The following is a 24,630-nucleotide window of genomic DNA, read 5'->3' as shown; positions in this document are numbered from 1 at the left end:
AGTGAAGGGCGTAGGTGCCTCTCTTCCATGTGAGCTTTACCCTGGATCACTTCCACTTCCTCCAAAAGGCCTCAAAGCCTTCCTAATCTACAGGACCAGTCTAAAGCGAACACACTCCCGCGCCTTAATGTACTTTATGCGCCTCGAGACAGTTCCTTTTATAAACTGAACACTATTAATATCTCACTATGACAATGTACAAGGCACATCTAGAATCCAGGTGATGGTAGTGAATCATTCAGAATTTTCACAATGTGACCAACCAAACTGCTTGGAGGAATTTAATGATACTTACCAATTACTAAACTGTATCATAAGATATAAAGTGCTACACGTACATTAATTTACAGACCGGTTAAGAGTTGCTAGGAACTCTCAAGTTAACATCAACGCAAATAATGCACATTTTAAATTGTCATAATTTTACAGCATATCACACTGTCAACAACTGCATTTAGCTGCCATGTTAAAACTGTTGTGCGCACTTGCTCTGAAGCATACACTGAATGTAATCAGTTTGCTAAGTGTTATTACTTCAGGCAACTGGCATGATGTGGACGCAGCATTGTTTTCACACTCATCAGAAGGACATACACATTCGTACTGCCTCTTGCTTTGTGGCTCTGGAATGCTCTACTGGCAGACCTCAAGCATCTAGAACGTGTCATACTTACCATTACCCCAAACATGGGTAACAGGTTAAACTGCAAACTCTAAAGGTTGGCCAAGGGGGTTGAGCATGTTTCTTCAATGTGACAAAATACACTCGGTGCAAAAAATCTAAATTGTGAATGTGCTATTAGGATTTGCACATCACTCTGAAGGATTCCGATACCACAGCCCAATGGATGGGGAAAAAGGCGTGGCAAGACGACTCAGTGGGTTGTGAACCTGTTTCAGCGATTTTTCGGGGGGGGGAGGGGGGGACACCTTCAAGGCCCTGGTCTAGATCCCAGCAGGGAAGACCCAGCATTCTCACTCCTCGCCACCACACCCACTCTTCGAACACCCACAGCCAGTAAAAGGAGTACCATCAGATTGGGTATTGTAACCGTCCTGATATTCAAGTGCCAGGAGAAGTTTGTTGTGTACACCCACACAAATTGGCAATTTAGAATTTTAACTTGAGAGCGAAACGGAAATCGGCATGTAAAATTCCATATCCTCAATATGCATGTCAATATTTAACATGGCCCAGAGTGCCTCCTCCTTGAAGTGGTTACTGTGCGAAGAAATGCTGCTCATGAATGGAAACATAAATCACACCTGCCCGGTTCCAAGCCAAAGCAGAGTACAGCAGTGCCACTATCCCACTCGAGAGCCTTTTACTCCGCCTGGCAAAATGTATAAATCCTGAATGATATTGTCCCCGCTACAAGGATGCTGGGACATGCATGCAAAAATATACATTTTTATATCATGCAGAACAATGAACTATGATGCGTTCTCAGCGTGACTATAGATCGATGGCCTAAGTGCTTCCTTTTTCATCAGAGCTATTTACAAATTAAAAAGCAACACTTTTCTAGCATACGGCAAGAGAAGCAGCATTAAAGAAAATAATCGCCTTTAAAGCCCTGTTAGTGCAATATCTACTGACGGGCAGGCAATCACTGCAGATTTACCATCTCTGCAAACCCTTCAGTGGGCCTACAAAGTGTAGCTGCTCTCTAGTGGCAAAACTAAGATCAGGGTGGAACGTAAAACTCCCTTTTTGATATGGTTCATGTTTCGGTAAAAGCTAACTGTTCGAGCATTATTCGGCATGTCAAAATTGGTGTGAATGGGGAAAAGGTTGAAAATTAAGTGGTAGCCTCAAAACTGAGCCTTGCAATCTTGGCACCGACCAACTAACTTTTCTGACAACTTCAAGGCATAACATGGCTGTGCCAATTTTCACTAACAGTTGGTTTACTCGCAGGATGTACATTTTCCTTAATGTCCAAAACTATCTTGGGTATTAAGGAAAAGGGGGTAAGAAGAATTCCCCAATGCATCTGGTAATTATGTGCATTTCAATACTGGGACACCAACCCATTCCGAGCATTCACATACCCTACTTTCTGGAACGTGACGGAAAATGAGGACCACACAAGTGTTTTCCAGAAAATTAAAGTGTTAAGGAACAGTAACTAACTGGCAGCTGTCAAGTGTCAACTTAAGGTAAGTACTCAGACTGATTATTGGTTTAATTTGTCTTACTGAATATTCTTCCAAGCCAAAACATGCAGGCTATGGCACAGGGTTTGAATCAAATATTACATTTAACTTGCAGGGTGTATAAAACTATACATCTTTCACTTAGAATCTTCTTGAAATTTGTCAAACTATGGTTTGGGACAAAATCATTTACTCCACTATAGCGTAAAGGGATCTGGTAGTTTCACTACAGTAAGCTGTGCGTTTCATGGTTTATATGGCAACATTAGCAAAGTACACTTAATTTGGCACATAAATCAAAGCCCATTTAGAAGGTAGTATTAAATATCAGAAGCCTCAAATTAATGGAGCTAAACATCCTATTGAAGATTTCATTCAAATAGTATCAAAGTATTCCATCGTAGTTGCATCCAAGTTATGGGTAAAGATATATATATTTTTAAACATCACAGTAACTGTGGGTTTCCAGGAACTGCTAAGGGTACATGTCAAATGTGCTGCCATATCATTGCTTAAATTGATCCAAAAGACAAAACCCAACACCACGAAAAAACAGGTGGTCACAGCTTTCGGTCCTTAGAATGTTATTTCTAAGATCACTCACTCACACAGTCACACACACTCACTCACCCCGTACAGTTATTATTAAAAACCTTCTGAAGAGGGAGTCGTCCAACTTTATCTCGTGAAGATTAGCATAAAACAAAAACGTCATCAGATCTCAGTGGAGTGTTCCACATTTAGACTTGTATCCAACTTGCCAATGGTCCCCAAGTGCAGGGGAACACACTGTTCATTCAGTCATTGCTGTAGTTTTCCTAAATGCACCAAATTACTTGGCCCACATAGACCGTAGCTTGGACAGTCCGAGACCTTGGAAAGAACGGATAAGGGGCATTTAGCCCTTAATACTTATGCTGGGCCCGTCTGTGAGCTTCAACACAATGGGCCACTCAATTAGTAGGGGAGGGCCACGGTAAAGGTCTTGATCTCCACTTATGTAATGGGAAAATCTCAACTGGTAAGAGAGGTTCTGGCATGGGTCTCCTCTTTCGTGAGTTATTGTTAATGTTTGTGTGACTCAATTCTTTGGACTTTTTGATAGCTTCCAGCTGAAAATGTAATCTTATGAAGACATTCATCTATTGCTTGAATTATCAACAGAGTGTATGTGATTAATTGGCAAAAAGTTATGGATATTTGTGTAACCTGCATGGCAGACAGCTGCTAACCACTTCATGCGACAGAATCCGACATTACATTCAAAGGTAAGGGAAATGTTGCTCCCTGAACCACCCACTAGACATTACTGGTGGACAAGAGTCTATCACTGGCACTGCCGGACTGGCCAGCTGGCCAAGTGGGCATACACCCGGGAGGCTGGAGCCCCTGGAGGCCGGTTCTAGTCCCCAGGAGGACTGCTTTCAGTTTCAGTCCCAGGAAATGGTGGTGTGTGTTATGGAGAGCCCCCAACCCCTGTTGCAGGGGTCATGCTCACAAGCTGTGCTCGCTCTCTGTACACAGTATGGGGGCGGGTCTGATCAAATTTGCCAAGGCTGCTTTGGGTTCCCAGTACAGCCCTTATCATTAGCTGTAGTAAAGTGAGGTTACAGGTAAAGTGTTGTAGTATGCATCCATTGTAATCGTAATTCCCAATGAACATTTTTTTTTATGCATTAATTTTGCTTACTATACAACAGTGCTTGTAGTGGCCAAAACCACTGTGTGATGTTCGGTAACAGCAAAAATCTATGCTAAAGGGTAATAGTTTTGACTTTTCCACTTTACCATGTAGCTACACTGACTCTTTAAGATGGTATATATCAAAAACGGAATTGTATACGGACGTTCAAAGTAACAGATTTTGTTACTACTCAATGCAATAGGATTCCATACACATACTTTGCAAACAGTGGAGTTGAGTCAGCCCTGCTGGGACTCGTATTCATATTCTGAAGTTTCCCAAAAATTTCTCAGCAGTGGGTGCCTAACCCAATGAACTATGTTACCAACAAATTCCTAAGTGGACTAAAGTTTACTACAGAGCAGCATGAAAAGGCCCTTATTGCCCATCCCACTGCCAGTTCTAGAACTGCATCAGCCACTAATTGGTCCTAAATATCTCAATCATTATAGATGCAGAGGAAACAGCCATGTTAAAAAAAAAAAATCACAGTGATGTCATCAACCTCACTGTGATGTCACGTAACTGACAATGAACTAGTGGAGGGCTTAGGGAGGCCCATGGCTGCTACACTGTTGTGAGGTTAGCGTAAAACCTTAATTCCACTTTTAATTCCAATACTACTGAATACAGCCACAAGTTGCAAATCTAAATAAGCATTCATCCCTTTAAGCCTGAAAGCAATTGAGCCTTTATTACAATGACGTCCAATGTCCATCAATGTCTTGGGTATAGTAGGCAGTCTGGACTTCAGCCCTCAGCCCCCACACAAGTCACACGATCATGTCCTTCATTTATCAAACGTCTGAGAAATATCTCCCCATAGCACACAAGGGAAGGCAATCTCTTCCCAACCGGGGTTTTCCTGCTCTGCGCTCTAGGGTTTCCCTGAATGATTGAGTTATAATTTTCTGTGTGTACGACAAGTTAAAGAGGAGTGTAGGAGTGGCATGCCAAATCTGATTATCAACCTGTTTAACAGATCGCTGCACGGCCCTCCAAACCTCCCGCGCTCTCACAGCGAAGACACGCATTTGTGCACGCGCCCAAAATCCCATACATCATGCCTATCCCACATCGGTCACTACTCTGCAGACCATTCATACACTTGACTTAAATGATGTCTTCAGACATAAGCATAACTACATTATGACGTAGGTCAAAATGGTAATATACACTCCATGCTATGGACCTAAACTTCGTCTTTACAGTGTATGGTGGGGGTTTTCAATGAACATTTATTTCACTGTGCAGGGCTGAGCTCAACAATTTACCAAAAAGCTATTTCCAAGGTTCTAGACGGAGAAATGGCTAGTCAGCTAAGAATGTTTCTAATTTCGGACGCAGGGGTTCTCCCACACGGCCATAGGCTGTTTGGGGACTTCACGAGTGTATGGCTCTTCAGCACTGTGAACTATAATGCAGAAAACATTTCGGTGGAAAAATCACTGTACGACAATTTCCACCAGAGTAGTTCTACAGCCAGTTTGACATTCGACTGATAGTTTGATATATTGTAGATCTGATCCACAAACTGCACATTTGAGAGGTGCCAAGAGTGCAGATATCATTTGGGATCGCACAAGTCCAGACAGATTCAATATTAGGACGTGGTGGCAGTAGGGGGATGGGCATTAGGCTCCGATTCAGCACTGGCTGGTTACACCTAGTCGCCTACTGTGTATGAGGACATGCTGACAGAGGGGTGCTGGTGTCGGCAGGCTCCCATCCTCATAACCACGCCACCCCTACGAGCAGTACTGAAGTGTATGGGCCTTTAAAGGGCCTATATATGCCAATTTAAACATTTATACGTCCTCCTACCATACAGGTGGAAATTTAAGTGCAGTCAATTGCACATGTATTTGTTGAGTGGTGGAGTTCTGAGTCTGTGATGCAGACAATATACATTTATATCATCTTCCCGGCCTGCATTGCAACTTCCTCTGCGATAGCCCGGCACTGATGCTAGTGGAAGCGAGGTGCAAAAGATGCACAATCCATCGCATCTCTTTGCAAATGAGACTTGTGCTGGAATCTGGTCTCGCCACACACCCTGGGTGGAACCAAGTGCAAAAGTCATGCAGGCGCAAGATGCATATACCACGGCATTTTGCAAATCTGCATTGCATGTTGCGTGCACACAACTTCTCTCTATGAATTTGGGCAAATGTATATCTTACATCAGCGCCAGCAGAGTGGGGAAAAATAATTTGTGACCCTTTGTATATGGAAGTGTACAACATGTATGCTTCTTCATGCTCGAGAATTTTAATTATGTTAAAATATCAGCTCATTCACTTTTTCAAGCTGGCAATTATTTAATCGCCCCTATTCGATTGCCCCAATTTGAAAGAGGTATCCCTTTAAATAACACATTTCAGAACTTCTTCTAAGCCTTCAAGCTCACCACCCTGCATGTAGGAGGAGACTGTCACTATAAGCCGTTTTTATTCCTTGATCATTTGTGCATTTCATCCACCAGAATTATTTTAAAGCAGAATTGGGAATCTTTTCCACTGTCTTCCTCTTTCCTAGGGTTGTTTGGATGGCACATGTCGGTCCCTGATGAAATGGAGGGCGGTGCCTCTAAACCAGTGTTTGAGTGTCTCGTGAAATGGAGGCAGGCACCACAATGCCTGACAAGGCTGCAACTAAAACCTTAAGTGCACCAGGAGCCGCGCTGCTTACGGATGAAGATGTAATTCAATCACTCCCGTAGCAAATGGATGACATTCACCTACTGGACACTGCTGCAGGGGACGGCAGCAGTAATCCCTTTATTTACACCTTCATTCACTATTTTTAAAGTAAATGCTGGGCTATACCGCTTCAGAGACGGATACAGTGTTGTATTAACAAGGTGAAACGTCAGGGACGTTTATTTACACTAATATGCTTACTTCGCAGCTACACTAATGTATTTTCTTTTTTTTTTGCAACTGGGCAGGGGAAGCATCATTAAATTCGGTAATAGTGACACCTGTTATATACAGCGTTTAGAAACACAGAAGTGCGCTATAAAGCATCAAATAAATTAAAAGTTACTATCAAGGAACTGTATTAATACTGATAATAGTCCCTCTTTGCTGGTTGCTGGTGCGTTCAGTCAACTGCTGTACATATTGCATGTCCGCAAGTGAACATTTCTCCCTCAAATCACATTCTTTGGTACCTTGCAAATTGGCAAAATGAACTTGATATTTTACTATGCAAGTTTCACTTGAGCTCGTTTTTTTTCTGCTTACAGATACTGGGGAACAGCGAGATACTACTGGAGTATCGGGAGGGAGATCTAACTCCACAAAAATATCCTGGTTAAAATATCGACCATCACGCATCATGAGGGAGAGTATATGTAGGTTGGCTATACTTGACCCAACATATAGGTACCGTGGTGATTATATATATATATATATATATATATATATATATTTTTTTTTTTATTTTTTATTTCAAAATATGTGAATGGTGCAAAGAAATGCGTATTAATATATTTTTGTACTGCACATCCACGGTACATATGGGCACGAACTCCAGAGTTCTGGTGCTGGTTTTTAAATGTTCTCTCTCACACACATTTTTGTAGGGCAATTTTTTGGTCCTCGGTATTTTGACATACAACAACTGAACAAGAGAACAACTGTGTGGATCGAGGTAACCTATTCTTTCACTATCTGTTGTTCACCTACAAACAGAAAATAAAGAAACGGTTATTTCCACACTCCTGTGAGCACTAAAAAAAAAAAGTAAAAAAGGAGAGGGAGAAAGAGAGACTGACCTCCAGACTTTGCATTGTATTATTTGTGATGTCAGGAATTCAGCCGCCAATTGATCCGACATTAAGTGGCAGCTCCTGAATTCTCAACAGTATCACATGGCCCTCCACGCAAGGGTTGTTCCAGCAAAGGGGCAGCCCAAAAAAAACAGTGTCTGTTCAAATACTGTGATTATTGGACAGCATCAGAAGCCTTTTTTTTTTTTTTTTTTTTTTTAAAAAGAGATGGCTGTGCCTCTGCCTGGGAGTAAGGTCACTGTAATTGACCCACAAAAACTGAACAGCACCAGCGGGAGAGCGCCACAGGGACAAGGCTTCTTCGTTTCCCTGCAGAGGAGCAAATTCACGCTCCCTGGTCTATCAAATGAGCTGTGGATTGAAGAAATGTGCTCCTTTCAGGCTGTGAGGCACTGCAAGGCTGAACTGCTCTTGGCAAGAACACTGCATACTGCAACTACTATGGCAGTCAGTAGGTGCATAGACAATGGTAAAGGAGAAAAAATTATTTTACCTTGAAAAGTGTCGCGTACCCAGGGCTGGTCATTTAAAGGCATGATCTTTGAGAATGGTTATGAAAAAACAAGGGTCGCTTAGGTTCTTTTTTTATTGTGTACAGGTTGACTGAACAAACACTGACTAGTATCAGTTACACTACCATGCAGGATTTCTTTTTTAATACATTAGCGTGATGGACAAAATATATGCTACTACTTTTATTAATTATCTTGGCCCATAGGGTTTGGTTAAGAATCACTCATTCCACAGGACGCCCTTTGCCAGGACATCCTTTACAATACTACTGTTGAGAGATCTCAAGCCCTGCAAAATGGTCTAACATGAAGACCTCTTTCCACAGTTGTCGTCAATTTTAGTCAGTTAGGACGATAAAACATGTCGAGAGTTGGGCCAGGGTGGTCCAGCACTGTCCGTTTCATGAATTAGCTTTTGGACTGGTAGCAGAGTTACTATGATGAGAAGCATTTCTTTAATGCTATGCATGGCTTGTGACATGGGCCCATGTCAGTCTTCAGGAAATCAGGTTTCAGAAGAGAGCTTTGCACAAGAAAATTATTTGGGTTGGGTATGGTGGGTGTAGAAGACAGGAACTACTTTAGAGGCCTCGAATTGCAGAAGATTAAAAAATGTACAATAATTACTGTAGAATGTTAGCTTTAATAGTCACTCGAAATATCAGGCTTCAACTCTCCTCCAATTGAGGATCAAATCTAAAAGAACTTTGAAAACCATGACAGGTAATTAAGTGTCAAAGGAAATTTGGTGCTACGGGTATACTTAATGATGAAGCACAAATGGTATCCCGTATTCACCATGCAATCTACACAGGACAAAAATCGATCATAAGATACACATCCACAAGGAAGGTCTGTTCCAAGATAAAGAAAGACGTCCAACATTTGCAGGTTACCTCATACATTCTAGAACAATGGCAGGTAATGAAGTTGTGTTGCAATTCTGAAAATGTGTTTTCTAAACGAGAAAGTCATTTCTAAAAATATCTATAGTGCATTGTCACATATTATGGACCCACAGTTGGTCACTGCAGGATTTGCACTACACATAAACAGGCGAGAAGGTGATCAACAATTGCCCGTTTAAAGCAGAAGCGCCATCAACATTTAGAAAATGTACTTGTAAAAGAATCCTAAGGGCTAAACAGAAAAACATCTAAAACATGTCAAATACATAAGTTCACTTTGCCTTTAGTGCACTATTTTTTGGTGCTGATTAAAACTGAGATCTGGGTTTTTTGCGCACCCAGCCCCTCCCGACTTCGCCCTTTTTAAGTTAGTAAGACATACAGCAGAAGTAGAAGGCTAGAAACGAGTTCTTTGCTCGTGTCTTCAAGACCAAAAATCATTTTAGTGGTTTAAGAGTCTTAAACTGTTGAATTTGAAAAGCACCTCCCATACTCTACAAAGAGTTCATACAGTATATGCTCATGAGGTTAAGTATCAAGAGCACGTAACATGGCAGAGAATGGAAGGCGAGTCTCTGTAGGTGACTGCCCCAGCAGCTTTACTATACTATCGCTGAACTGATTCATTCCTGCGTCTCCGGGGTAGAGGTGGTCAGGATTTAATTTCAAATGGATTAGGGATGGATGCAGCACAAATCAAACCCATCCCTAAGGCACCACACTATTTTGGACATTGAGGTCCAACATACTGCCATTTATGATGCTTTATTATATATTCCTATAGCTGACATACATCACTGAACATCACTGAACTGGCTAGCGCCTGCAAGCTCCAGGACAGAAGTGGTCAGGATTTACTTTAAAACGCAATACTGCAGGATACAGCGCAAATCGAAACCATCCCCAGCACCTCACTCTTTTGTACATAGAGGTCCATCACACGTCATTTATGATACCTCCTCATACCATCTTAACATGTTTCTGAACTAAGTGGAACTTTCTCATAGTCTGCAGTTTAGATTCAAGCAAGAACCACAGTGCAATGTGAAATACAGGATCCTGAACTCAAATATTATGTTCTCCTGTCTATTAAGGAACTGCACATCTGAAAATAGTTTATCTTTCAGTGCTCAAAGACAGCACAGTTAATCTGAGGGTCAGTTAACTTCTCTACTTCACACAGTATTTGGAGGATACAACTCTTTGACCAAGACAGACGTGGTTTTGGAACAAAATGTAGAGATGCACGCAAATCTGAAACATTGGGCCTGATTTAGAACTTGACGATCCGAACTCTGGCCTGCAGCAGGACAGAGTACTCTGCCGAGCCGACAGTCTTCCGCCCGCCGTATTTAGATGTATACACGATACAGGCAAGGCTGCAACGGCAGTAGTCTCCTATGCTGGAGAAGGTACCGCCGTCGCTATTTTGACGGCGGGATACCGCCAAGCTGATTTGGATGTTTGAGGTGTCCTGGTGGTGGAGTACGGACGTCGGGCGACCGCAGCGGTGGGGAGACAGGTAAGTAACACTTTATATTTTATGTAAAACATATATATGTTGTGTCTGTGTCCATATGTGATCGTAGGATATGTGCAGTGTGCATTGTGTGTACATACTGCCTCACACCCAACCAACATACACACACACCATGCAATGTTTAACCGGATGCACCATGGATACCTACCTTCGATTCCATTAAAATGGAATGCCAATCTGTCGCTGTCAAGGTGCAGCAGGAAAGGGGGACCCGGACGAAGGAGAAGAGGACGAAACTGCATCCTGTACCCCGATAAAAAATTGAGTTTCAACCCTCTATGTCGCATTCCGCCGACTCTAAGTGGGTTGGATTCCCATTGGAATTCCCTTAGCAACAGCCCACATCCAAGTGCTGACAGTGGGAATCCTGGCTGGAATCCCGCTGGCTCCGCCTGCAGCCCATCCCACCATCGGGACAAGAAGTGAAGTCGTGGAGGAGATTGAGGTCCTCCAGCGGTCTTCTCCCCCAATGAAAACCAGTTTTGTAGTCTGGTGGACAGACTTCTGGGTAGGCAGGCGGAAAGACCGCCAAAAGCGCACACTCCATTGTGGCCCCACCAAAATGTAAATCAAGCTTATAGAATCCCTGCCTAAACCGATATCATGGAATACGGGGGTGGTCTTTGTTAGCTTAATTTAAAGGCATGTCAATTTTATGAATGTTATTCAGGGCTATTACCTTCTCCGACTTATGTGTGCTTATAGCCGCATCAACGTATGCGTTAGGAATACTAATGCTGTTGAGCTACACTGTGGGTGTACCAGCAGAGATGGTGAAAATATGATAGCGATTTATTCCATAACAAGACTGCAATTGTACGGGATGATTAAGGACAAAAGCCCCAGAGAAAGTCAAGGTGAGGATGAGGACCACACACTATTTAAAGTGTTGTGGATATGGAGTAAGAGTTTGACTCTTTAAACTCAGATTGCTGTGTGAGCCTCAACTTTTTTTTCCTAGAATCTGTGGCTTAATCTTCACACACAATTTTGCAAGCCCTTGGCCATGCTACAATTACAGAAAATTGGACACAGAGCTCACTGCTTGGGGTTGGTACAAATTAGGATCCAAAAGCCATGTCTACAGACTGAGGTTTGCATTAGACTGCTAGGTTTGTTGATACAAGGCAGCACAAACCTGTTATCCCCATACACCCTCACAACTGTCTCCGGTCCAATCCTTGATGGTATATTGCACCTTCGTTAAAAATACTCCTCTACTACAGTTTTGAGTCACTAGTTTAGAGACAGGCCGTTTTATGAATCTCACCTCATAACATATTTATTGAGTGAAGATTCCGGAGGGCCTAATCAAATTTTCCAGTGTTAAGTAAATTTAGCTCATTAATATTCATTGTGAAAATCACAAAAGCCTATTAAGGTTGGGTAGGACCGTCAACAACCATCACTAGTTCAGCTTGCCGGGTTTGACGAAATATAGTATGCATTATGATAGTACTCGTTTATCATCAGTTTTACCATTAAAAGCTTTAATCAGTTTCACATACTTTCATTCTTGCATATTATCAATGCCTTGTAAGCAATCTGACCGTCACTGACAGAAGCGATCTTGAGGGTTTTTTCACTTCGGGAAAACTTAGTTTTCAGACCATAAAATAAATTCACATTCCATTCAAAATCCCACAAAACATTTGAAACGGTAAATACAGCAAGTGCTTGCTAGATGTAAATAGCAACAATGCATTCAGTAGAAGTTTTTTTTCATTCATATATGGAAGGAGCTAATAAAAAACAATTAGTAACAGGTCTCACTTTAGGATAATACCCGCAAACAGTCAGTCTACCTACATTTTGATTTAAAATAAAATAAATTAAACAGCGGTAGAACAATCACTGAATGAGGAACTCTCTGCCCTTCATGAGCATTTCTCTAGTAATAAGCACAACAAAGATGCTCGCTCAACGTCTTTGTGGGATGCAAGAGCGCCTACCTTTCTCTCTTGGGAGTTAGGAGCTGGCCATTCGTGACTGCATGTGGGTTCAAGAGCAGGGAGGCCTTGGAGGAGGCCGTGGAGGACACACATGTATTGGACAGGTCCAAAGTGCTGTGGTTGTTACACGTGGACTCCTCCGCATTGTGGGCAGAAGTCACTTCTTTCCAGAGCTGCTGCAGTTCTGCTGGAATCATGCCTGAAACAAATACATTGGCTAATTAAATCAATTAACAGCTAATTCAGCCCTCTTCAAACATTAATTAAATCACAGTCAGTAAACAGGGCCTAGTGTTCAGCAGGTTTTTTTTTTTAACCGCGCAAATTGATAAAACGGAGGAAAACCAAATGAATTTGGAGAAAATGACTGAATGCGTAAAGAGTTAGGTCTAATGTCAATGTCGTGGAGGCAACACTAGCTGGTTAACAAATAACCCTTGATTTAAATTTCAAATATTCCTAATAAACATTTCTGCTGGAATTGCGGCTTCAGATGTGGTAAAGGTATACAAATCTTCGGTTATATGGCTCCTCTCTTATGACTTTTCCATTTGATTGTAATGGCAACACGCGCCATAAAATAGGACTAATTTTTATGCTTACATTTTAAATCATGACAAATAGCTTTGTTATTAAATAGAGTTTTTATTAATCACTTTGAAACATACATTATGCATTCATATTGTCTACCCGAAATGCTTTTCAAATTTTAACAGTCAAATTGATTATACTATGATTATTTCATTAACACACCTATCTTTCTCATTAATTTCGGTTTCTGGGACTGCTCGCTTAATTGATGGATGTGTCTGCTGAAAGAAATATATAACTTTCTCTAAAAGTAACACTGTTATTACTGTCATGGCTTAGATGAGAGCTAATGAGTCGTTGAAAAGTAAAATGAAAACATAAAATAAGCTCCGAGACAAAAGAAGTGCTTTCATGGGATGAAAAAGATGGACACCAAAACTGTAATGTCTGCACAACCATATTGCATTTCATTGAAGGGGGTGCTGGTCGCTACAGCTGCCATTAAACCACCATAAAAAGCATGACATACACTAGTAAAATAAGAAAAACCTTAATATTTTACCAAAGTAAACAAGAACAACCATTGGCAATGCCAATAGGTATGGCTTTAAAGGAATGCTGTATGATAATGTGAACCATTGCAAGTAGATAGCATGGGGATGGATATGTAGATGTTTAGGAAAGCAAGGAACTGTAGAATAATAATGGTGTACGTCAATAGTTCAAGCTCAAGCAGTTGGATAGATAATCAAGAGCTTTTTTGCGAAAGCACCCAACTTCAGCCCAATCAAAACATGCACTCCTGACTCCCAAAATGTGGGCAGAGCCAAAGCCTCTCTCTGCTGGTGGTTCTCACATAATTGTCTTGCTACAACTGCACAGTCAAACCAGACCATAAATACCAACAGCAAGCAGAACAAAATTATTAACCTATAAAGGGTATGACTAACAAAACAAACGCTGGTGTCAATGTGCTATTTTCTTTATTTATCCTAGGAGTACCGAGTGAGTGTTTGAATAAACGGACATTCATAGAACCCCCTGTGTATATACACTAGTGAAACCTAGCCCTGCGTTTGAAGATTATCTGCAGACTGGAAAATCCAATTACAGCTCATGTAAACGCCCAACTGCATATTTGAGGATATTGTCTATTCATATTCAAACATTGTACCCCCTTAAGAAACCCTTGGCAGATAATTTCCAATATCAGATGAAAAGGCTAGTGAGATCTACAACTAGGGCACCAACTTGTACATGTAATGCACTCAAGATACCTGCCCAGAAATAACAATTTATCCACAAGATTGCTGAAACATGTCGACACACCCACTTCAGGAGAGTGATCTGAAGTTTATTAAACAATTAGAAGAGGCCCCAAAAAGCTAATACATTTAAATAATAACATTTATCCTTCCTTTAGTAAATTTGTTTTTTCTTCTCTTACAGAGCACTCCTAGAATAACCCTTACAATTGGGAGTCTGAACATTTTAGCCTAAAAATAATGTAATACGAAATTAACTGTGTAGGTTATACAAGTGATAAGCAAACATTAATATAATCTCTGTTAATAGAGAGTGAACATGAAAAGCCAAATTGGTATACAACATCTACATTTGATTTCATTCTGAAAACCACATAATACAAGATGAATTCTAAAACTTCTGCATACTGGGCAAGGAACACAGTGCAATACAAATGCTTGGAAATGAAGAGAGTGAAGTAACCTGTGATGCCATGAATTAACCACTGTGTACCCAAATGACAGGGCATGGGTGCATGGTACAGAAACCCTGAACAATAACAAAAATATAAATTACATTTGCATAATACGATTAAGAAATTCAAATACAAAGCAGACATCCATGTCTCTCCCTGCATGTCAAAAATCAACGAAATACCAAATGAGTGGCAAGCCGGAGTCTCCTTTTTGTCCTCCAAATAAATTAACTACCCCACGGTTGTGTAACTAAATACAAAAACACACACAACTTTAGAGTAGTCAATTATTAGCTGCATTTTTTCTTGATTCCCAGTATATGTATGTATGTGCAACACATTGATTTGACTTTTTTCTCTGCATTCAAGGAAGAGTAAAGTTTTTGTATACTACCAGTTATCACTCGCTGTAGTTATTTATATATTTGTTTTCCAGCACAACTGCACCATTAGGTATTGAAGCGCTTTAAGGAGAACTGGGAACAGAAAGCAGACATAACCATAAGAATACGAACACGATAGTGACCAGATGGAGGCCTTTAGTTCGATTTGCTACAAATGGCTAAAAATGGGAAATGCAAAAGAGGTTGTTTAAACAATTTAGCTTCAATCAGAGAAACGTTTCTTCCCACATTCGGGATTAACTTGTGTCAGAATTTGCACAGTTGTTATTTGTGGGAAAGAACAAACATCAGTCACAGACAGTTGGGTGAGAAAGAGGTTGTCCAAGATCACAGAAGGAGCCGAGTGACCGAGCTACGACTTTCACTCACTGTCCTAGCCATTGACTTAAAACCTTCCCTCAAGGATATTACATTTCTGGACTTAGACCCACATCTCTGGAAATAAAAAAGGATGCACGACAACAAAAGATACAGGTCGTGACTTTAAAAGGAAAGCGCAGCATCCAAGGAGATTAAACTAAGGAGCATAACATTTGGCAATTTAATCACCCACATTGGTATCACTCTCGACATTAACATAAAGAAACAACGAGCGCATATAATTGTTCGTTGCCATTCAACGGGTCTTACTGTCTACCGAGGATTAAAACACTTTTCAGACCGTTTCACAGGCAGAGATTACTTGTTTCAGCAGCTCCAGTGATACTGCACCCCAAAAATAAAAAAAATAAATGATTCATATGAACTTCATTTGAAGCGCACAATAAGTAATGCCGGGGTCTAAATTTAATTTATTTTTGCCATTTGGAATACAATGGACAGATAATCATCTCAACGTGATCAGCCCAACATCTTTACTTTGCTAAACTGTTAAAGATTTTAATTATGCCAGCTTTGGCGAGCAGTGGTCTAATGAGGCGATAGACTCCAGAGAATCTGAGTGGTTAAGAACTGTGAAATGAGCCTGATAGGATTTTATATATTCACCGAGGATCGTTTGCATATCAAAGAGGAGTAAATTATTGCACGACAGACCAATAACCTTCTCCTCCTTTGCGAGACGCGTATTAACAAAAACAGCCAGTCTCTGCTCTCAATTCTTCATAAAACATATTGAAATACTTCATCAATTCAGAGAGATTCCTGGCCAATGGCGTGCATTGAGAGACCTGGTATCCCGGACACGTCATTTGAGCCAAAGCCCAATGTCCCTTTTATTGTAGAAGGAAAAGAAATGCTTTTTTGAGCAGTTGCATCCTGAAAATGCATTCAGCCCGAAGACAAATTCAATTTGCCTTTGTCTGTTGAAACAGAAGCATGGAGGAGAATTAAGCAAAGGGAAAGGTCGACACAGAACGCAGTGTCCTGTTTGCTGCATCTGGACTATTATTTTCCAGCACCTTGCTAAGTGACAGAAGGGGATGTATTTTTAACCGGCATACTTGACAGGGATGTCTCCCCGCTAACAATTACCTGCGAGTGTGGCTGACCCTTACACTACGGCTTACTCAATAGTCGGCAGACGTGTCTGCTGTTGACATCATACCATTATCAGACCATGAAGTCAACACCTATTTATATTTGTGATGCATAATCGGGTATGGAATTTATAAACCACCATAGCATTTGTACACCTTCACAAAAGACAGATGCACAGCACACTTCCACCGAAAAGAAGTGTGCTACCGAAAGCAAAACAGAGCCTAAGAGAATTTCAGTGCGCCCTAAATAAAATATCATGTGATAGAGAACACAAAAATAACTATAAAAAGGAAAGTCTGCTGGGACACTGCCACTGGTGTCATTGAAGGGTTGCCAGAGTGTGATCGTGAACCACTGTGACTGCCATAGCCCTCCCTAAGCTTTTGTGTCCCTCCTCTTTTAGATGACCCATTTCTAGTGCCCACGGATATGGATGCATACGTGCAGAACACGCTCACATAGAAGACCAGGTACTGACAGCCAGACATTCCATGGTCCAATATCTTATTTTGGCACCAGCAGACCCTTATCAACCGCCCACCCACCTACACCAATGTCTGGTCTCCTTAGCTGCTTCTGTGAGGAGTTAAAATTATTTCTTTCACTAGGAATATTTTGGCACCTTTGTGAAATTATCTCGGTCAAACCTACCTGATGTGAATTGTTGTAATGCATTATGACAAAAGTCGTATATTGGTACACCCATGACATTATTACAGGATCAGAGGGTTTATTGTTCTGCATCTGCTGTGCCTCAGATTTGCAAATGGTATTTGGTTTTATTTCTCCAGACACCATGTCTCGCTGGTGCTAGGAGATGAATACAAACTCACGGCAAACATGGAGATCTTATACGCTTATGTGGTATGAGGGACGAAATGCGACTAACTTTCAGACAGCAGTAATCAAAGACCTTGGTTCACATGCCAGCTTTCCCATTCTACTAATATGTGTGATCTTGTGCAAACCAAGATCTCCCTTTGCCTCAGTTCCCTTATCTGTCACAAAATTGGGAGAGGTGATACAATCTGCAGTGCGTAGAATTCAAAACATTTTAAAGATATCAAAAATGCATAAGATGGCCTGGATAAATAAGAATTAAAGCACATTTGGAGCCTAGTTCCAGTTCTCCAAGGTCACACTGGCTACTGTGGGCCCCGCAGCTCCTGTGATGCAGGGTTAGATGGTGAGACCCCTGCCACCCATCCCCTTATCTAAGTCCCCTTGGCACACTTGTGTCCGTCCTTAACTTTTGGTTGTTCGTGACATAATGATAGCTAATCCAAGCCTATTGGTAGAGGAAATGATTGGGACAGGATGGACATCTCTGGTATTTAAAGGTAACAGATGGGCCTGAAAGTCCGGATATATCCAGGTGTGGCACTAGTGCACGAAAGTACTCGATTCAAATCAAAATCTGACGCTTTGTGACCAATCATGCATTTACAAGAAAATGAAAAGTTACTACTGGAGCAACGACCTATGAGTGCCTAAATCCTCACCGACAAAAGATGCAGTTTCACAGAGACAGACCCATTAAAAGGCTGGCTGACTATAAGCATATCTGGGAACTCAGGCCTAAACCCTCAGGGATATTGGTCTAGCTTTATGGTGGCCATAACGCCCTCAGAGTCGTCCATAATATTTCAGTGATTTATTTCACTTTTGCTAGGAATGATACTGCTTGGCTTGCCTAGTAGTCAGTAAAGAAAGGGTCATGGGCAGCAATAATCCTTGGTGGATGTCAGCCATGTATACCCAAGTTTGCACGTGGCAAGGCTGCACGAGCCACAGGCGCGGCCTGCAGATCATGAAGGGCACAGGCTTATTGTCCATGCACTCGGACGCTACTGCACTGCCCTTCCTGTTAGTTACAGCAGCAACCACCAGATGTCCATTCGGCCAGACATGTGCATTACACAGAGATCACTTAAAGGTGGCCACAGTGTTTTAGAAGAGAGAAAAGGAGAGAATGATGAGGGAAAAGAAGGTAAAGGGTCACTAGGCAACACTGCAATAATGCCTGAGGGTTATTGCACAAGGCATGATCCAGATCTGCTGCACTACTGAAAAAAAGACAAATAATCAAAATATCCCGGTAGGTATGTTTTTTTTTAGGAAAAGCTCAGAAAATGTAATCTAAAGTCTGTGGGTTAACTCGGCTATATAAGACACGGCAGCATTCGAGTTTCATAGGCATAGCCCACTCATGGTGAGGGATGTGGGTGGGGGTTGTCACCCTATGTTCTTGCTACAACGCTGACTACTGTATGCTAATCTCAGCAACAAGATTTACATGTTGCAATTACTTGAAAACATGTTTACTTGACAAGAGATGCAATTTCTGAACTTTTCAATTTAATGTCGAGAGGGTTGAGGGGGAGGGGAGTTGGTTAAAAAAAAATTGCCTTGCGTCCTTTAGGGAAAGATGCCTCCAAATTATGTTTATGTCAACATGAAAAATAGCAATGATTATGTGATTATAACATTGGAGGATGCGCTAATTATGCAGAGCAAAAAATAAATCTCGCTCTACTCCCGAGGAGCACTTGTAAAACTTACAATCTTGTCATAAACGGCACATGAATCATGTGGGAGCACTGAAATACTTCAAGAGCGTCAAACATTTAACAGACCTCAAATACCACATGACCCGGTCTTCAAGTCGGTTGCATTTGTAAAAAGGTTAAAAGCAACTGTATTTATAAGCTGATTTAATAAAGTGTCTGACAGCAAAGATTTTTATATCAGGTGCATTTCTTGTAGTACAAGTGCCTCCTTCATTGGTAAGGAAATTGCAGGCAGAGGTTTAAAAATGTATGTTCTGGGGAAAGATGACAGATCACCCTTTTTGGAACTCAATTTTATGAGCCCAGGTATCATAGGCTCGGAGATAAACAGAGTTGTTCAACCTTTTGTGTCCTTGCTTCTCAATACCCAGGTGACCATGCTCAACAAAGCATAAAGTGGATTTAAATCTTACAATGACATCAGTTCTAAACTACCAACATCGGTCATAAAATAGCTTTTTTCAGACAGACATCAATTCTTAAGTTATTCTAAAGTAAGTCACTTCTGCAGCTTAAACCCTACCCACTGTTCTTTTCTTGCACTATTAGATCAAGTACTTACACGCACATTAGTGCACTTTTTGGAATTATTTGCCACAAAGTCAGTTTCATTTTATGTTTTAAATAAGTTCCTATACAATAGTTTGTAGGAGCAAATTCTCCTTTACTGTTGTTAAAACCCACGACTGCTGTCTTGCTGCATAGATTACTCTTCATTCATGGGGGCACCCCTTTTTCCACTACATGTGAGCGTGTCTTGTCACCTGCCAGCGGCCCCCGTTTGGGCAGAATAACTGATCTACTTAAACATGCCACTTAATGAGCTGCCTTACCAGAGCAGAGAAGGACATTCTGGTAGCTTAGACCCAACGGGAGAATTAAAGATGTTAGGGACGTTTCCCTCCAATAGGATAAGAAAAGTGTCATCAATTCATGTTCTAACGTTTCTACAGCTCAAAAACAAATATTTAACCTATGCACATCTTGTTTCCAGAAGTCTCTCGTACCATTATTTTGACATCATTGTTCTGGAATAATTAAAAGTGACTTTTTGGAATCAGAAATTCACAGAGTCATTGTGAAGAAGGCATCAACTGATAACGACCATAGCAGTAAGGAAAGGCAACAGAAGCGACATAAAGCTGGTAACTACAAACATTCTTAGGACTAGTGCAGAGGGTAGGTGTATTTTGCCAAGGTACCTTGAGAAAGAGACTGCAGCGGAAGAGCCGACTGCCCCGGCTGAATCGTTAGCAGGCCTTGCCGCTGTAGACTAAGGAGGTGCTGTTGTTGCAGCTGCTGCATCTGTAAGAGCTGCTGCTGGAAGGCCAACTGCTGCGTTGCGACCTGTTGTTGCTGCTGCTGATGCTGTTGTTGATGCTAAAAGAAAAAGCCAAGAAACAAATAGGTTAGTCATATATTGCTGTGCGGGGCAATTAATAGCATTACTGAATCTGCCACTACCAAGATGTATTAATTATACAGTGTACATAGCATAAGCTTACTTAGGCTACGATGGTAGGCCCACCAAAACAAAAATACCCCCCAAAAATTGGAGGTTAAGATCATATACGTCCTATGCTTAGAGGACCACTACCACCTAAAATGCCTTCCGAGCTAGTGTGGCACCCTTTCCCACAATCTCACATATCCTTTCAGTATTTTTGACCACTATCAGGGCACATTCTCACTTGAAAAGGGTCCGGCCACCAGGAACTATCTAGGCCAACACAGACTTCATATATGAAGATTCTCACCAAACTGGCTTCCAAAGAAGCGGCAACGGTCTCCGGGTCTGCTAGGCCCCACAGTATGGAAGAAACTGAGCCCCCACCTCAGTACTGAACTCAGCTACTGCAAACGGAACTGTTCATACGTTCAACTACGCACATTCGGCTGGATAAAAGCCGAAGACTGTTGGATAAGGATACCTAGGATCCATTTAGACACTCACCACTGTGTTAAGATTTGCTGACTAGGTATTGCTTTAACGTGAACATTTTTTCCAACATATTGTTTGGCACTCCAAAGTGGCCATGTAGAACTCTACTAAAATTTGTAAACAGGTCGCGATCTCCGGCAAGAAGCAAGACACAAATAAGAAGATTAACTGCGGTTTCTAAATCCTACTCTACTGAACAGTGTTACAATTTTGAACAGAGCTGGAGCTGTACCAGAGCTTCCTTTGTGCCGGTGCAATTAAGAGGGGGACACCGGCAATGATTTTTGAGAATGGTGTCTTGCTTATCATCAGACTCAAGAGCAAGAGAGGTGAAGGAAATAAATAACTCAATAAGAGAGGAGGAAGAGAAACATAATAAAACAGTGATGATTGGAGAACGGAGGAATAAAGGGTGATGGAACAAAGAAGTTTGAGGTGGAACCAAAACTATACAGCGTGGATTTGAATGTGCTCCCGCGAAGTTGTGATGTGAGTGCGTGCATCTCTCTCAGCGTTAACACAGAGAACCGTTTTAAGTGCTCTGTTTATCACTTCTGACACAAATAAATTAGAAAAAAATCAGACCTTTGGAGAAGAAAAACTTCATCTAATATTGTTAATTAGCCATGACAAACGATGAAATAACATTGTAAATCTTTCATGGGATCAGCCACTAGATTTTAATTACACACATTCATAATTTAGTGAACAACATCTTATTTGAGAAGGGAGCGCTTAAAAGCGTGCAGCCCTGCAAGCGTAAGACGCCTGCGCTTGGCGGGAGTTGGCGAACTTGCTCAGTCTCGCGCCATTCACATCTCGGGTTTTATCATTTTACTTTCCCTAAACCCATGAAAAGCTTTGCGTTTTGATACACCTCTGTTTCAGTTGTTGGTCAAACAATAACTTGTGTTGTGTGAAACACTGGATGTCTATTGCACCAGACTCTGGCAGTTCCTCCAGCCAGCCAAAAACATATTAATGTAGATTTCCTCTGCAATTTACCTGAGTGATAGAAAGATAATACACTGCAGAAATGCAATAAATGGAAGGAAATTATCCAACAGCCCCTATCTGCCAAGAACTCTATCAAGGTGCTGCTCCTATCCAGGAATGAGTGCACAAGTTAACTCTTTCGTGCCTGCAAGATTTCTACAAGCAACATTATCTCGGATGCGGTGTTAAGAGGTTTCAACACTTCTGAAAGTCTTAAAGGATTTAAAATCATTGTCCACTTAGCTATTTTATAATTTGATGTCAATCTTAGGAAACATTGTTTTTTTGGTTAAGTTACATTTTATTTCCTACCGACACAATTTCGTGCATCAAGTCAGACACATTTCCTAGGCTTGAAAATCACCTCAAACGGGGCGTTTTGTAGTGCTCTTCTAATAAATAAGTAAGGACAATAAACGAAATATCAATGCTGTTTTTTTAAATGTGTCATTCCAGAGGCGCCACTAAGAAGAACAGATGAACATGAGCAGAAAGTAAAACATGTAATACATATTTTGCCATAAATTAAAAAAATATATATATAGGACAACTTGTAGATAACTAATTAATTGACCTTAAATAGGGACTAAGCCATTACGATCTCCTTTTTGGCAATGCTCTTGCTTCAAGCACACTGCTAAACAGCAGAGACTAGTTTCAAGTAGCATTACGAATTACTTTTAAAAAAATGTTGCGACACTGTGGTTAGAAGCTGCTTGGGTGAAAAGTGTCAACATGGCTTGTGTCTTAAAAGGCAATCGAAACATGCTTCTTTGCACTATATACATCTCTCCTCTTGCAGTTTTCTGGGTTCCACCAACAGTCTTGCACTCTATGCAGCCTCACTACCCTTCTTTTCTTCCTACACCTACCTGATAAAGCAGAGAACGACCCAAGCGTGACATAACTAGTCTGCAACTATTGAAAAAGGGCAATCCTGTGTAGAGAAAAAAAGAATGGTCCTAAGCCAGTCCTCCAAGTCCAACAATCACCAACAATAGGCTTCCCTAAATGTTGCTTTGTGGATTAAATTTGCTTTGGTTTTGAGAGCTATTGTGACATCGTCCACCGGATTGCCGGAAACCAGGAAGAATAGCACCATGAAAGCTACTAAACTTCAAGAGTCATTAGCGGGTTAGTACTTCTACGCAAATGTGTGGCATTATGATAAAAAAATACATGAATGTCAAAGCAAATACTGCACAGCAGCAACACCATCCAAACAACTCCCAAATATGGACTTGCTTGGCTAGGTCCGACAGCTTTTGGATCACATTCTGGATATTTATTTTTATTAATGCTAACACTGTCTCCAATTTCAGCATTTTCATAAGATTTCTCAATAAGAGCTGGCCAGTAAACACCTAAATACTGTCTCAGAGTGACTTATCGGCAGCCATGGACAGAGCCATTTTAGACTACTTCAACGTGGCATGCATATCCATCAGCATCAAGGATGGCTTGCTACCCTCCTCCAAAAGCAGATCCCTTGCATCCTTATTAGCTGGAATGGAATCGGATGCGTCCACCTTTGGTAGGGTGGTAGGAGAAGGGCTGCCTCCAAAGAGGAAAATCTTCTCTCCTCTCATCACCACCCCACGTCCCCAAATGGGGAGAAAAAAAACAAACAATATATGCGTTTTCAGAGTGGACTACATTCCCTCTGTGCTGAAATCCATGCTATGTAAAATCTTCGCACAAGGAAAATCTATAAATGTTTCACGACATTCCCAAGCAGTAAGGCTGGAAATCTGCACCTGGTGTAACTTTCCAGGTAAACTTCTAGGAATATTTGCAAAATGAAAAAAAAAAAATGTGCAAGTACGGAGGCAGAAATGTACATCTCGCCCTGTACTTTTCAGTTTTTTTTTCAATAAATAGGTCTCCAAATTCCTTTCGTGTAAAGCTTTTAATGACTGTCTTCGGTACTCTCTGGGTCCAACTGCTCTCCAACACAGTCTAAGGGGAACAGGCATAATACCTCCTTATTTATTATGAAATCTAAAAAGTCCTTAACATATGTCCCTTCAAGGAAGGGCATTCAATGCATATGCTTAACTCCACACTAGATTTTCAGATTCAGAAATGGAAGAGAGTTATATTTAGATTCAGTGTATTTAATTGTATCCCAAGTGGGTACTCTGGAAACCTTGCATGGATCTAACTCTCTTGAACCTACACTGGACAAATCCCATCTTCAAACAAACTCCAATCTACTGGAGAAAAAAAAAGTGGAGAAGTCTTTGAGGTTCATCAGTCAGGGTCTATTCATACTATTCTATGAAGAACCAATGCTAGTAAGATCAAAACCCAACTTTGCAACCAAAAGACCACAAAATATTTCTTCAACTGGTAATTTGATATTGGTCTCATGAGCAGCAGTCCCTTCCTAAACCTGCATTGAAGGACTTACCCTCCAGCATAGCAGCAACC

At 41.2% G+C, this 24,630-nt stretch overlaps 1 protein-coding gene across 42 annotated transcripts in view; it reads right to left on the bottom strand.

Annotated features, from left to right (window-relative positions):
* The window catches only part of FOXP1 (forkhead box P1), a 1,129,017-nt gene that overhangs the window by 103,488 nt on the left and 1,000,899 nt on the right, over positions 1-24,630 (bottom strand). For 25 of the 42 annotated variants that reach the window (XM_085624912.1, XM_085624915.1, XM_085624916.1 and 22 more), the window contains 2 exons: positions 20,462-20,639; positions 12,553-12,751 (listed from right to left, as the gene is read on the bottom strand). In XM_085624912.1, coding sequence (XP_085481038.1) covers positions 12,553-12,751; positions 20,462-20,639 — 377 coding nt within the window. Of the gene's footprint in view, positions 1-12,552; positions 12,770-20,461; positions 20,640-24,630 lie in introns of all 42 variants that reach the window. The other 17 variants (XM_085624906.1, XM_085624905.1, XM_085624913.1 and 14 more) reach the window with 1 other exon arrangement.

The sequence above is a fragment of the Triturus cristatus genome, chromosome 9, assembly GCF_964204655.1.
Source record: "Triturus cristatus chromosome 9, aTriCri1.1, whole genome shotgun sequence".
Classification (NCBI taxonomy): domain Eukaryota; kingdom Metazoa; phylum Chordata; class Amphibia; order Caudata; family Salamandridae; genus Triturus; species Triturus cristatus.
This window is presented reverse-complemented; position numbering and strand designations above follow the sequence as displayed.